Source organism: Engystomops pustulosus, chromosome 10 (genome assembly GCF_040894005.1).
Source record: "Engystomops pustulosus chromosome 10, aEngPut4.maternal, whole genome shotgun sequence".
Lineage (NCBI taxonomy): Eukaryota > Metazoa > Chordata > Amphibia > Anura > Leptodactylidae > Engystomops > Engystomops pustulosus.
Genome location: NC_092420.1, coordinates 24128339 through 24143380, shown reverse-complemented (window position 1 = coordinate 24143380; position 15042 = coordinate 24128339). Strand labels below are relative to the sequence as shown.

The following is a 15042-nucleotide window of genomic DNA, read 5'->3' as shown; positions in this document are numbered from 1 at the left end:
GTAGGGTCAAAGTAGATGACTGAGCTTATTCTGTATGAGAGAGAGAGCTGCTATTCAGAGAAGCAATGTAGGAAAGCAATATGAAGGAGAAGATGTTCAGCCTGTATATTAACTTTTTTTCCCCTCAATTAAAAAACAAACAACTATCGGGCACATCGGACATCTGCAGATCCAGCACCAGCGCCTCCTCTTGTGCTGTGGCAAGTGAAGCTGGGATAATATCCCGGCTACACTGAACATGAGCTCCACTTGTACAGTGAAGCCGGGGTTACTACAGTGTCTTCACTTGTTGTAACCTATTGGTGCTAGGAGCTCTGGATGAAGCTAAATATAATTATTTTTTCTTTTTAAATACGACCACGTAGAGGGCGATTTGGTGCACAATGTAGTTTAGTGTCCCAAATTGCCCTAACAGGTTCCCTCTAAAGGAAACCTGGCACCAGCCATACCCCGCACACACCTGATGTAGTAGAAGTCTTCCATTTATGGATTTATATAGAGATTTGCTGCTACCTTTCTTCTATAAACCTCTTTTATTCACCTCCTTTAGAAAGGCAAGGAGGTGGGCATCTGGAGTCCGACATACAGTCAAGATATGCTGTCTCCTTTTGTCCCCCGACTTTCCTAACTTGGCCCCCAAAACAGGGACATCATGCCGAAATTTCATGGCTGCGCAGTCGCCGCTTGGGTTTACAGGCACAGCGTGTAAGGAGATGGGAGGATTTGGGAGAGGATGTTGGGTAGCGTGTCTATACGGCACAGCCCCCCGCCTTATTGACTTTATAAGTGAGGTTATCAAATTGCTCTTTAAAATTACTAAATGAAGCCATCAATAGACTTAAACAGTGAGCTACAAGGTGCACCACTCATTATATCCCTGGTCATGTGATGTCAGACAGGTGCATGGCTCATTATGTCCCTGGTCATGTGATGTCAGACAAGTGCACGGCTCATTATATCCCTGGTCATGTGATGTCAGACAGGTGCATGGCTCATTATGTCCCTGGTCATGTGATGTCAGACAGGTGCATGGCTCATTATATCCCTGGTCATGTGATGTCAGACAAGTGCACGGCTCATTATATCCCTGGTCATGTGATGTCAGACAGGTGCAAGACTCATTATATCCCTGGTCATGTGATGTCAGACAGGTGCATGGCTCATTATATCCCTGGTCATGTGATGTCAGACAGGTGCACGACTCATTATATCCCTGGTCATGTGATGTCAGACAGGTGCTTGGCACATTATATCCCTGGTCATGTGATGTCACACAGGTGCCCAGCTCATTATATCCCTGGTCATGTGATGTCAGACAGATGCACGACTCATTATATCCCTGGTCATGTGATGTCAGACAGGTGCACGACTCATTATATCCCTGGTCATGTGATGTCAGACAGGTGCATGGCACATTATATCCCTGGTCATGTGATGTCAGACAGGTGCCCAGCTCATTATATCCCTGGTCATGTGATGTCAGACAGGTGCACGGCACAGCTCTGATTACTCTCTGTTATATAACGAGCCGTGCACCTGTGTGACATCACATGACCAAATAAATATCAGCCAATATTCGCTTTGGAATTCCTTAAAGAAGTTTTCCAGTGTGCTTTATGACGTATATCTAGTATTTCCATGAATCTGCTTTACTTTAAATTCTAGGAAAGAGAGCCTGGAAAACAAGGATGGAGATAAAGGAGAAAATGATCGGAAAAAAGCAATCGAGGCAAAGGTGATAACCAATTATTGGAAGTAGTTGTACAAAGAAAAGTTTCCAAAGAGTCAACATTTTGCCTGAATTCCTCAAAGGGAAGACTGTCTTTAAAGGGGTTGCCCAGTCCACAGTTTAGGGCAGTGATGGCGAACCTTTTAGAGACGGAGTGCCCAAACAACAACCAAGACCCACTTATTTATCGCAAAGTGCCAACACAGAAATTTTATTTGTGATTTATACTCCCTGTTCTGTCACATAATTCATTCATACCAGCACCCTGAGGACACCAATAAAGCAGAAAATAGAAGAAATTTGGATGATCATTGTAGCTTCCCTCCAGGGTCCCATAAACAGGAGGAATTGTCAGCGCCGGAGCAGGAGCTACAATGATAATCTAGATCTGTCTACACCTTCCCACTCCTCCAGTAGTCCCAGGTACAGCTGTCACTTTAAAATAGCTCTGTGCACAGCAAGTCCTGGACTGTCCGGGACTGCATAAAGATGCCTGGAGTCCTCTCTGGTGATGGCCTGGGTGCCCACTGAAAGGGCTCTGAGTGCCACCTCTGGCACCCGTGCCATAGGTTCGCCACCACTGGTTTAGGGGATGAGTTACTGATCAGTGGGGGTCCCAGTACCCCAAGAAAGGGGGTTGTACCTTTGTTTTACCACAAATGAATGGCGTTGAGTGGCAGGTGAAACCACACACTTTGCTTCCTGCACTGTTTAAGGCTGCATTTACACTGACATATGCTTGCACGACTACAGCCGGGCGGGCATATGTCAGCCGCGTAGGTGACCCTCCCCTCTCCATTGCAATGCTGCAATGCATTACGTATGGCCCGTAACATGGGGAAAGATAGGACGTGCTCCGTGCGGCCATTGCAAGCTTGCGGCCATACATACGTCCCCCTACGGTCGTGTGAATGCTGCCTAAGGCAGTGACAGAGATAGCTGAGTGCAACCAGTTTCCTAGTTCATTTGTGGTACCACAAACCCCCGTACTCAAGATCCATGGGAGTCCCAGCACTTGGTCCCTGAATGATCAGCAATCGTCCTGTGGATATTGGTAAATTTGATTTTTCTCTTCTCTGGCTAGACAACCCCATCAAGACCCCCTAGCACAGTGATGGCTAACCTATGGCACTAGTGCCAGAGGTGGCACTCAGAGCCCTTTCTGCGGGCACTCAGGCCATCACCAGAGATGACTCCAGGTATCTTCCTGCAGTCCCAGACAGCCCAGGACTTGCTGTGCACAGAGCTATTTTAAAGTGACAGCTCTACCTGGGACTATTTTCTGCTTTATTGGTGGCCTGGGGGTGCTGGTATCAATGAAAACTGTGACAGAGAAGGGAGTATAAATCACAAATTATATTTCTGTGTTGGCACCTTGCGATAAATAAGTGGGTCTTTGTCGTAGTTTGGGCACTCGGCCTCTAAAAGGTTTGCCATCACTGCCCTAGCACATAGGCCTGGTACCTGTTTACTGATAAAATATTTAGCGCCCAAATATCCAACATCATGCATATTCTTTAAGTAATACATCCGTGTTCATTCATCTACGATTTTCCACTTATGTCTTGGGTGACTGCCTGTTATACAAAGAAATTTAATAGAATTTGCAGTATGATACTGTGTACTGAATTGTAATCTTATGGCATCGCTCTCAATTTTCTGTAGGGCTCATATTACAGAATTTTTAGACTATATAAAATATGTCCAAATCCTAAATGGCTTCCAAAAATGATGCTTTTTTTTCACTAATTTACCAGTCATTTCTCAAACGTCTCAAAGTCTTTGAAAGAAATACACTAATTGACATAGCTCGTATTCTCCCCGTACTGTACATTACACTTGATGCTTGTCCCACCGTCCCTATCACCCCTTTTCCATTTGAGATAGACGTCCATTATCTTGTGTAGAGGAACGTGTTCGAAAATCTCTATGTTCCCAAAAAAAAAGACGCTCCCGATAGGACAGTGTTGTATAGAAACTCCTTCCCTCTAAGACCGGACATCTGTGTCTTGTTACTTGTCACTTGCTGTAGAGGATGATAAGATTTGGGCCCTGGACAGAAGCAGCCAATCTACTCCCTAAAGTTACCGTCTCTTTTCATATTTCACTTTATAGGAACATATGTAATGACAAGTGTATAGTTATTATTGAGCTCAGATATATCGGTGGATGATGAAATATTAACTTTAAAAATCCTCGCTGTCTTCTCCAGGTTTCAGTTGATGAAGAAGCAGAGGAAGAAAAGGAACATCCAGAACCAGGTAACTTTCCTTGGTACCGCTACCATGTATTAAAGATTAAAGGGAATCTACCATCACAATCCAGCATGAAAAACCTGGCACATAGATCTAGGCACCGTGACTGTGGCTAGGGTAGTCCCTCCGGCTAATTAGCATTATTTAAAAGTTGATTTTAGAAGGAAGTAAGCCATGGATAACAAATATAAGAAGAGTACCGCAGTCACGGTGCCTGGATCTATGAGTAAGTGTCCCTGGTTCATCATGCTTGGCCATGATGGTAATTTCCTTTAACCCCTTACTGACATTGATTGTAATAGTACAGCATGGGCGGCAGTGACTCGCCAACCTGTGCTGTACCATTACGTCCAGCTTCTGGCACCAGCTCCGACCTGACAACTGACACCCGCCTGTAAAACCCATGATCAGAGATTCCTCATATCGTGGGTGTTAACCCCTTACATGCGGCATCCAAGGGGCTTCTTGTGAAGATTGGACCCTCCCTCTGTGCCAGTGCCCTGGGGATACACAATCTCTTTAGCAGGGCTGGGCCCTGCCTCCAGGAAGGTGTCGGCTGTAACACACTGAGCATGCTCAGTAATACATCAGAGGATCGCTTGTTCAGGCCACATGTAAGAAAAAAAAAGTTTAAAAGACTTTTTTAATAAAAATAATTTGTTAAATAAAGTAGAAGTCCCCTAAACACCACCATTCCCTGCATACATGTAATAAAGTACAAAACATTATTACACCTGCTTGGTGAACGCTGTTAAAAAAAAATGTAAATTTTTCATAAAATCTCTTCACAAATATGTCCCAAAAAGTGATAAAAAGTTATGTGTACTAAAATTTTATCAGTGAAAAGAACAACTAAACAAATAAAAATAAGCTCTAAACCCCCTCTGTCAATTGAAAAATACTAAAGTGATGTCTCAGAAAAGATGGAGAAACTAAAACAAGTGAGATTTTCTCTATATTAGTTTTTCTTCAGTAAAATTGTAAAAATATATAATGAACTCTATAAATGAGGTATCAGCGTAATCGTAGTGATCTATAGAATAAATATAACATATTATTTCATTTTTAATCCAAAACCAGGATTGACGATTTTCTTTTCCTCCATACATTCAAGAGTTAATACAATCTCATCAAGAAGCTAAGGGCCAACAACAATGAAATATTTCTAAAGTGGATCTAAACTCACAGAAAATAAGCCCTTATATATCCAAATTGGCCAAAAAAATTAAGAATCTATAGCCTTTACAAAGTGACAATGCAAATCTGCCACTGGTGTGAAGGTAGCGGATTGGGGCAAATAATTGATGATGAATATCCACCTGCTGAATCCACTTTTTGTAATATAAGAGTTAAACTTTGCCTCTCTGATGCAGGTAAGTTACCACTAATATATGTGGTTTTCACATGGTACCTGCTGTGGTTGATGGAGTCAATGACATAGAAGTCATTGGAGGATACACAAGTTTCATTTACAAAGGGGTCTCATGATCTGTGGGTGGTCTGGGGTTAAACCATCAACAATCAAACCTTTATTACCTTCACTATGGATACATGACAAATGTTGCTCTTGGGTAAACATATATAAAGGGAATCCTTCATCACTTTTGACCATAATAAACTGTAGACAGTAATAGTTATAGGCCCTGAAGAGCAGCTTAACCATAACTTTGTGTGTGTAGTAAGTAGCAGCAGGACTGTGTAAAGCTCCTGGAATGCTCTGAGTTGGTCTCTGAGCCTGAAGAGCTTTCTGCACTGTCCAATGAATTGTTCCACAGCACCTCCTGTCTGCAGAGTGACTGGTGTAAGTAGCCAACCAGAATCCTGATAAAGCTCCTATTGTAGCAAATGGGAGGAGCTGTGGAGCCGCACAGAGAGCAGAAAGCTCTTCAGGCTGATAAATCCACCTGCGGAGCCGCACAGAGAGAGCAGAAAGCTCTTCAGGCTGATAAATCCACCTAGTAAGAGCTGCAGTCCTGTCACTACTAACATACAATAAGGATACACAGATCTCCATGGCTGCTACCCAACACTGTCTGCAACTTTGAATGGTCAAAACCGATGAACCATTTAATTTCAGAGAGTTTAATCTCTAGTAAGTTTTCTCCAATGGTTGCATTCGTCTATATGAAGTCTATAAGTACTAGCATTATGTGAAGGATCTAAGTACTAACAATCTGTTATATTGTAGATGAGGAGGATGAAGATGAACCAGAAGTACCAGCAGGCCCTCGTCCACGTCGGATGTCTGAGCTAAATATGAAAGAAAAGATCACCCCGATTCCTGAGGGCAGCGCCTTCTTTATTTTCAGCAACACTAACCCGTAATTATGAGTTCTCTGTATATATATATCTTCTATCCTGCAGCATAGATAATCACTCCGCAATTTCTGACACTCCCTTACTACTTAAATATGCCCAACCGGCAGCTTCAACCACTAGTGAAAACAGGACCGCCATTCTCCAGATCTCTTGGAGTCCTGTTCTTCCAATCGTTGGTGGTCCCAGCAGTCGGACCCTCAGCGATTTTTAGCTCCTAGTGCCCAGCATCTACTGTTCCGTATGTCCCCATGACAAGTCTTCCTGTCAGGGTCTGGGTAGTCACTCTTGTTACAAAGGCATTTACTTACTCCATGCATTTATTTCTACATGAATCCTATATATGTTTTCTGTGCAGGATTCGCGTGGGCTGTCACAAGCTTATTAACCATCACATCTTCACCAACCTCATCCTGGTGTTTATCATGCTGAGCAGTGCGTCACTAGCAGCCGAAGACCCCATCCGCAGCCATTCCTTCCGGAATATAGTAAGTATGACTTCTACATCAGATTGCCCATGTAATAAATAACTAATACCTACAACAAATATGGAGCAACAGCTAAATATCCTATACAGGCGGTCCCCTACTTAAGAACACCCGACTTACAGACGACCTCTAGTTACAAACGGACCTCTGGATGTTGGTAATTTACTGTACTTTAGCCTTAGGCTACATTAAATACCTATAACAGTTATCACAGGTGTCTACAATTAAGTTTAATTGTTAATCCTGGCTCTTATGACAACCCAACATTTTTAAAATCCAATTGTCACAGTGACCAAAAAAAATTTGCCTTGGGTTACAATTATAAAATATACAGTTTCGACTTACATACAAATTCAACTTAAGAACAAACCTACAGAACCTATCTTGTACGTAACCCGGGGACTGCCTGTATATTACTGACCAATTCTCATTGAGGAATATCTAATATAAGTGGAGATTTATCAGATTTGTCTGAGAGCAGATATTTGTGAATATATATGGGCACATTTACTAAGAACAGTGCCTGTGTAGTGTGCAGGGGGAGCCAGATTCAATTATTGTGGTGCATATTCTGCACTGCCGTCACACCGCATTTTGTGACACATTTCTGTCGCACAGTCCGACTGAGCCCTGGGACACTCTCTACATTGCATAGTGCAGCCACCACACAAACATATGTGGCACGGACACTTCTTAAATACTTGTGCAAGCAGTTTGCACCTAAAATAACATGCAGAGTCCGACAAAAAACTGGCGCATGGCCCTTAGTAAATGTGCCCAATAAGGTTTGATACATGTGATTTTATGGTGACTTTCCACTTTTTGCGGAGGTGGTGTACTTGCAATTTGAATCACAAATTCTTGCACTGCGCAAGAATTTGCCATTATTCCACTGCTTCTAGGCCAGAAAACCAGCGTAGACGCAGTGATAAAACCCCCTATACAGGCGGTCCCCTACTTAAGGACACCCGACTTACAGACAACCCATAGTTACAGACGGACCCCTCTGTCCCCTGTGACCTCTGGTGAAGCTCTCTGAATGCTTTACTATAGTCCCAGACTGCAATGATCAGCTGTAAGGTGTCTGTAATGAAGCTTTATTGATAATCTTTGGTCCAATTACAGCTAAAATTTTGAAACTCCAATTGTCACTGGGACAAAAGAAAAAAAAATTGTCTAGAACTTCAATTATAAAATATACAGTTTTGACTTACATACAAATTCAACTTAAGAACAAACCTCCGGACCCCATCTTGTATGTAACCCGGGGACTGCCTGTATTCACATCTAATAAAACTGGATCCGGAGAGTATATTCAGACATGAGGCACATGCTGCAAATTTTCCATCCAGAATTACCAGTAGATATCTACATCAAGATTTTGGTGATTGGTGCGCATTAAAATTCAGGGCTTATCAGTTTTATCTGTGAATTTCATCTTTTTCAAAGCATAATGTCATAACTGCTGCAAAGCAAAATCCACAATGAAACCTACATTTAAATTTAGATTAGATGGGCCTATTCAGTCCTTAAAATATAAGCCATGGATGTACTGCATATCCCTGACTGAACACGGCAGTGGGGCACCAATCTAAGCCCCTACTTCCCCACAGAATAGATTCCTGTATTGTAATCGTGCTTTTAGCACAGGACAATAGTAGATTCTATTCTCCTGTGTGTCCAGGTCCTCAGGAATCATGCCTGACATGATTTTCACTGAATTTCACTGACTATAAACTTATTGCATGCTATCTCCCTGGGGAGTTCTGCAAGCTGCCGTTGAAAAATACTACTTGACTTAGGTAACTTTTTTTGGATCACATGTAAGCTGAACTGAAAGTCTTTGCAAAAGTTGAAACCTTACACTTACACTTGTTTTGTACTTTTTTGTGACTCATCACAGGACCCTTTTCAGCCAATGAGTGGCCTCTTCGGACCACAGGACTTCAAATCTGTTTTCAAGGGGAGCTCACATTCTTTGTTCTCATTGGGTGAAACGGGTCCTGCGATATCTCAAAACTTCTGGCCATAGGTTAAACATTGTGTAACAGTAGAATAAAGGGGTTGTCCAGTTTCATCAAATAAGTGATATTGTTTGTGTCAAGAAAAGTTACTCCATGGGGGTCATTTACTAAGGGCCTGAATCACTATTTTTCGTCAGGTTTGCCGAATATTACTAATTTGCGCAGTTTTTCCCTGAATTGCCCCGGGTTTTTGGCGCACGTGATCGGATTGTGGCACATCAGAGCCGGCATGCATGCGACGTGGCCTTCAGAAAAACCGCGGAATAATAAAAAAAAAAATGTGTCTGCACCCAGGATAGGATAGTGAACTCCAGCAAACTCCGGCGGACTTCAGCGCAGCAGCGACACCTAGTGGACATCGGGCGCACTACCTTAGTGAATCGTGGGAAGACCCAAATCCTCGACGGAGAACACGCCGCTGGATCGCACAGGATGGGTAAGTAAATCTGACCCAATGTTTCAATATATTTTCTGTATCAATTCCTCACGTTTTTCTAGATCTCTGCTTGCTGTAATTCTATTGGAAGCTTCAGTGTTTACTTTCTGTGGATAAATGGCGGTACCTGGTCATGTGAAGTCACACAGATCCAGGGCACCTGTGTGACATCACATGACCAGGGATATAAAGAGTCGGGAACCTGTGTGACATCACATGACCAGGGATATAATGAGCCGTGCACCTGTGTGACATCACATGACCAGGGATATAACGAGCCGTGCACCTGTGTGACATCACATGACCAGGGATATAACAAGCCGTGCACCTGTGTGACATCACATGACCGGGGATATAAAGAGTCGGGAACCTGCGTGACATCACATGACCAGGGATATAACGAGCCGTGCACCTGTGTGACATCACATGACCAGGGATATAACGAGCCGTGCACCTGTGTGACATCACATGACCAGGGATATAACAAGCCGTGCACCTGTGTGACATCACATGACCGGGGATATAAAGAGTCGGGAACCTGCGTGACATCACATGGCCAGGGATATAACGAGCCATACACCGATGTGACATCACATGACCAGGGATATAACGAGCCGTGCACCTGTGTGACATCACATGACCAGGGATATAACGAGCCGTGCACCTGTGTGACAGATGTTCCGCTTATCTAGAGACGATTCCTATTCATTGACTGTAAACAGAGATTTTCCAACAGCAAATATATAAATAATAATAATGATGTAATTATTACTCTTTATTTACATAAAATCAGATCTTTCAAAGTGGTCAGAGAATCATTTGCACTTGGCCTTGCACAGGACATCTTGGCATATACAGCATTTGTGACGGGAAACCGTGTCCTGCACAACACAAAGCCCCAGTGCTTAGGTGTGGAATAGATTTTGTGGCTACACCTCTGCAAAATATATGGGAGATTACTTTATAAGCTAATGCCTCAGCGTGCTCTGGACTATGTCTGGTATATGGAACGATCTTTGTAAATTTCCATTGTATTCAAATTGTAGGTTAATAGTGAATTGTGATAAGACAGCGACATCTACAGTCTATAGATGGAATTACACAAATTTATGTTTCATATATATATTTTAGTTCACTACCTATAGCTCCGCCACTGCTGGCAAGGATGGGCCTTCCTAGACCCCAGACCAATTCATGGATTCAGTGACCTTTACTGTATCAGAGACACGTCCCCTGTCCTCTATCACTCTGCAGACTTCTCACTGTCCTCTTGTACCTTGCAGATTCTTGGTTACTTTGACTATGCCTTTACAGGAATCTTTACAGTTGAAATCTTCTTAAAGGTAAATGAATGTTTATTTTAACCCTCAATGTGACGTGTAAGATAACATATGACTCTTCTGTACCCCCAGGTGCTAGGATATGCAGATTATGTCTTCACTAGTATGTTTACATTTGAGATCGTTTTGAAGGTAACCTGGTTTGTGTGAAAACCGTATTCAGATCAGTCGTAAAGAACAGTCATTAAAGTCGCCATTAAAGGTCATGTCTACCCAGTATATGGCAACAAATATGTAGAAATTGTATAAAGTGGAGATTTACCTGCAACCATTTTGTGGATTGTGGAGAAAAATATACACACAGTCATAACTACATATTGTAGTTACATTTACACTGGGATATATACACTATCAAACTATGTGGGGTAACCACAAGGCAAAGGGCAGCTGGACACAATTTCCCCAGATAAATGCATCTGGAGGTTGGAGCGGTCTCCCTATCAATGAACTGTGTGCATTGTTGTCTGCATCTGAAAGGTGAAAATCTCAACCGTATAGGGCAGTCTTTCAGCAGAAGAGCCCTTTATATAGTTATAATAACATGTAATGGCCATTGATATAATCTATTACTACTGATGTAAATACGGGTTTCGGTGTGACTTTTACATGAATGGAGTGTGTTCTGTCTGCACATAAAAAACTAAGAGACGTTTGTTCTTTGGAATGGTGTGATATTTGAAGTGATACACTGTATGGCTGCATCTAACTCAACCGCTGAACCTTCCCTCCAAATCTACAGCATAGACTATACAGGGTTTATATTTATGTGTAATACTTGTATCAGCCTTTGGTGGTTGGTGGTCCGCAATGTTTGTTATGTCTGTATTCATGAACTCCTTACATCTCCAGCCATCTACCCATCTATCCTGCCCGAGTTATCAGCACATGGATTTTCATTAGGCTACATATTCTTAAGGCATACATACTAGGCAGCCTGTACAGCCTCTCAGGGTCCTTGGAGAGATGGGACATATGCCCAGATGTCCCTTCAGAACTTAAAATGCAAAGAAACTGGAGTGGGTCATGTTAGAGGTGCAAGGGGCATATCTGTCCTAGATGGCCAAGATCTGTAATGTGGCCGTGCACAATGGGGGCATTCATCAATGTAGATGCAGAATCTGTCTTCATGGTTCACGAATCATGCAGTACATTAGACTTGGATGTTTGATTGCGGCACCAGGACTTAATGAATTGGCGCCCGACCGAAAATGATCTGAGCTAAGGAGAAGGTGAAATGGAACTTGGTAGACCAGCTTTTTGCAGCTCTAACTGTGCACCAAAATAGTACTGTGAAACTAGAAGTGCAGAAAAAGTGCGAGAAAGTCAATAGTAAATGCCCCTCAATGTCTTCATTGCAAGCCATAGTTACCCTAGTGTTAGCTGTAATTCCCCAATATCACTATCCCCTTGTGGCAGTCAGTTTTTCTCTACTACAATTTGCACTCCTATACCTGGACCAGATTGGGAGAAAGATTTTGCAGAGCCACAGATGCTGGTAGAAGGCACAGGAGAGGGGACAGGGTGCTTATGCTGCAGGCATGTCACAAGCAGTGTGTGGGCAGGGTAGAAAATGCCTACATACAGTATCTTAGACATGGTTGTCAATTGTGTATGTGCTGGTGACATTTCCAATTATTTGTAGGTAAAGGGGATTTCCAGAACTGCTAAATTGATAATGTCTGACTGGCAGCACCATTATAGATTTATTCCATAAACACTGTTTAACCTTTATTATTCACCATATACAACTCCATACTCACTTGGTATTTCACTTCCATTTATGGGGGAGATTTATCAGAAGTGTCTGAGAGCAGAGCTGTTCCATTTGCCCATGGAAATCAATCAGGGCTCAGCTTTCATTTGCTCACAGCTGTCTATATAATGAAAGCTGAGCTCTGATTTGTTACCCCAATCAACTAGAACTGTTCTGCTCTCAGACACTTCTGATAAATCTCCCCCTTTGTATATATGTTATTTATCACGGTTTCCTAATTTTGGCTGTACATGGTCATACCATGGTTATTGCTATGAATATACATCTTGTTAGATGACTATAACAAACATGAGGAGGAGGTCTGTGCTGTAGGTTTGGTGGGACTGGTGTAGCCTGCATGGAGAAGCTGGTGACAGCGATGACGTGACCCGTGCATACGTCGCTTACATGATTTCCTTCTCGCCTGATCGCATGAGCCTTTCTGTCGTGTGACACCGCGTGACCTGGGATTTGTTGGAGCCGCAGCGCCATGCTCTATACACCTGCTTGAGTGCGTTACGTCTCTGCCTTCTTGTTGTCTGATAATATGACTTAAAAATAAGTTCAGGTGGTCAAATAAAGTGCCCGTGACTAAGGTACAAGGTGACTACTTATTCATGCCGAGGGAATGCAACCTCCAATCTGATTAGTTGTTACGAGAAACTAAACTTTTTTTATATTAGTAATTCTCAACATGACATTAAATGAAGAATATATAGTATATTTAAAGAGATACTTCATTAAAATAGTAAGAGATGAATAGGATATGTAAGCAGATGTATGCTTATTTAAGTGGTCACAATAGATAATAGATTTGGGGGCCAGGGTTTCTTTTTGGTGATTGAAAAGGCCCATAGGTTTGTAAAAAGAAAATTAATATAAAAAATGTATACACAATTTTCTTTCCAATATGCTGGTATGGAGATATGTCTCTATACACCAGTATATTATATATGTAAAGTAGAATCTTACTATTTAGGTTATTTGTTAGAGAAAATCCTTCTATTGACAGTAGTTGAGCTTGTAGCTGTTATTGGTTCTACATTCCATATAGAAGGTCTTGGGTTTGAGACCTAGGAATGCGGATGACCACCTATAAGGGCGAATACAGTGCCCTTATTGGGTCACCCATTTGGTACTTACATGTCACTGGTTGGAGGGGCTTATGGGTGTCCTTGGCAAAACAAAAGCATAATGACCATCACATTGGAGCTGATCCCTGCTCTGCAGCACTGAATCCAGGGAATGTGTCCCCTACAACAGAGTAAGGATCAGTGCCCCCACCGTGGAGGTTTTCCATTTTGCCAGGGGAATGGTTCTGTCCCATTGGATGTAAATACCTCTTTAAAAAAAAAGTGTTTCTGTTTGTTATGTTACATTTCTCGCTGTGGACAGTCGGCGTGTTACATTCCTCACCGTATGGACAGCGCCATGTTTAATACACATGCTTGTTTGTCGGTATTTATGCTACCTAGCAATGGAGTCCGATGTCACTGTGTATACATATATATATACATTGCTTCAATTGAGGTTGGTGATTTGTACTTAAATGAGACTCATTACATGTCAGACTAATTCTCTTATTATCTTTGTAGATGATGACATATGGGGCCTTTCTCCACAAAGGCTCCTTTTGCAGAAATTATTTTAATTTACTGGATTTATTGGTCGTTGGCGTCTCACTGGTTTCTTTTGGTATTCAGTAAGTACATGGACTTCATCATTGGTGTTGTTTTTGCACAGATAAAGGGGATGTTTGCCCTTTGACATTCCCTTTTTGTTACAAGTATAAGCTTATGACAAAGTACAATACCGAACACCCTTAGTGATTAGCTACAAACCCAGGAGACACACCATTCTCATTAAAATAGATGGTCTTTTCTAGTAGTCCATGGATGGGACAAGTCCTCCAGACTAGTAGATCCTTCAGCTGATAAGCTGTAATGCTATATTTCCACCAACTCACTGACCACATATATAGTGGTCTGATCACGGAGACTGTGGCAGATCATGAGAACTGGGGTTCCATGCGGCCCATATAAATCCAATTCACATTGTCCATTCTGGCTGTCTGAGATAGCCCAGATCTGCTCTCATATGTTCTCATAGTGTTGAATGGAGTAGTTGTGCTTGTGTCTGCAATTCCGCTTCATCATACTCATAACAGACCCCCACTGATGGGAGACCCAGTGGTCAAACCACTTGCCCCTTGTTCTTTAAAGGGTTAAAAAAAAACTATACACATATATAAAGCCTGGTGTCATAATATCCAAATATATGTAAAGAGACTGAAACTTAAGAGACTTGTGTCTAGTGTGAATACTATTCATCTACCATATATAGAAGTTGTCTGTGTAATGTATCCTGATCTTCCATACTAAGTGATAACGTGCCATTTGTATCTCTACAGGTCAAGCGCTATATCTGTGGTCAAGATCCTAAGAGTCCTCAGAGTGCTCCGACCCCTGAGAGCCATTAATAGGGCAAAAGGGCTAAAGGTGTGTATCACTAAATTAGATAAAAGAATTGTAGGACAGTAGATGACAAATCAGTATGGTCTTACGTGTTTTGTGACCACTTTGTGTCAACTATATACATATATATATATATGTCCTATGCTGGTCGTATCTGGATATATGTGCTAAGCTTATACTCATTGTCTCTTCAAAACTGCACATAGCGCTAGGTTTACACTTCTCCT

At 42.1% G+C, this 15042-nt stretch overlaps 1 protein-coding gene across 33 annotated transcripts in view; it reads left to right on the top strand.

Moving 5' to 3' along the window:
* The window catches only part of CACNA1D (calcium voltage-gated channel subunit alpha1 D), a 260786-nt gene that overhangs the window by 175443 nt on the left and 70301 nt on the right, over positions 1-15042 (top strand). For 25 of the 33 annotated variants that reach the window (XM_072126691.1, XM_072126674.1, XM_072126704.1 and 22 more), the window contains 7 exons: positions 1666-1735; positions 3942-3990; positions 6173-6305; positions 6659-6788; positions 10532-10591; positions 13937-14043; positions 14752-14839. In XM_072126691.1, coding sequence (XP_071982792.1) covers positions 1666-1735; positions 3942-3990; positions 6173-6305; positions 6659-6788; positions 10532-10591; positions 13937-14043; positions 14752-14839 — 637 coding nt within the window. Of the gene's footprint in view, positions 1-1665; positions 1736-3941; positions 3991-6172; positions 6306-6658; positions 6789-10531; positions 10592-10660; positions 10721-13936; positions 14044-14751; positions 14840-15042 lie in introns of all 33 variants that reach the window. The other 8 variants (XM_072126697.1, XM_072126701.1, XM_072126700.1 and 5 more) reach the window with 1 other exon arrangement.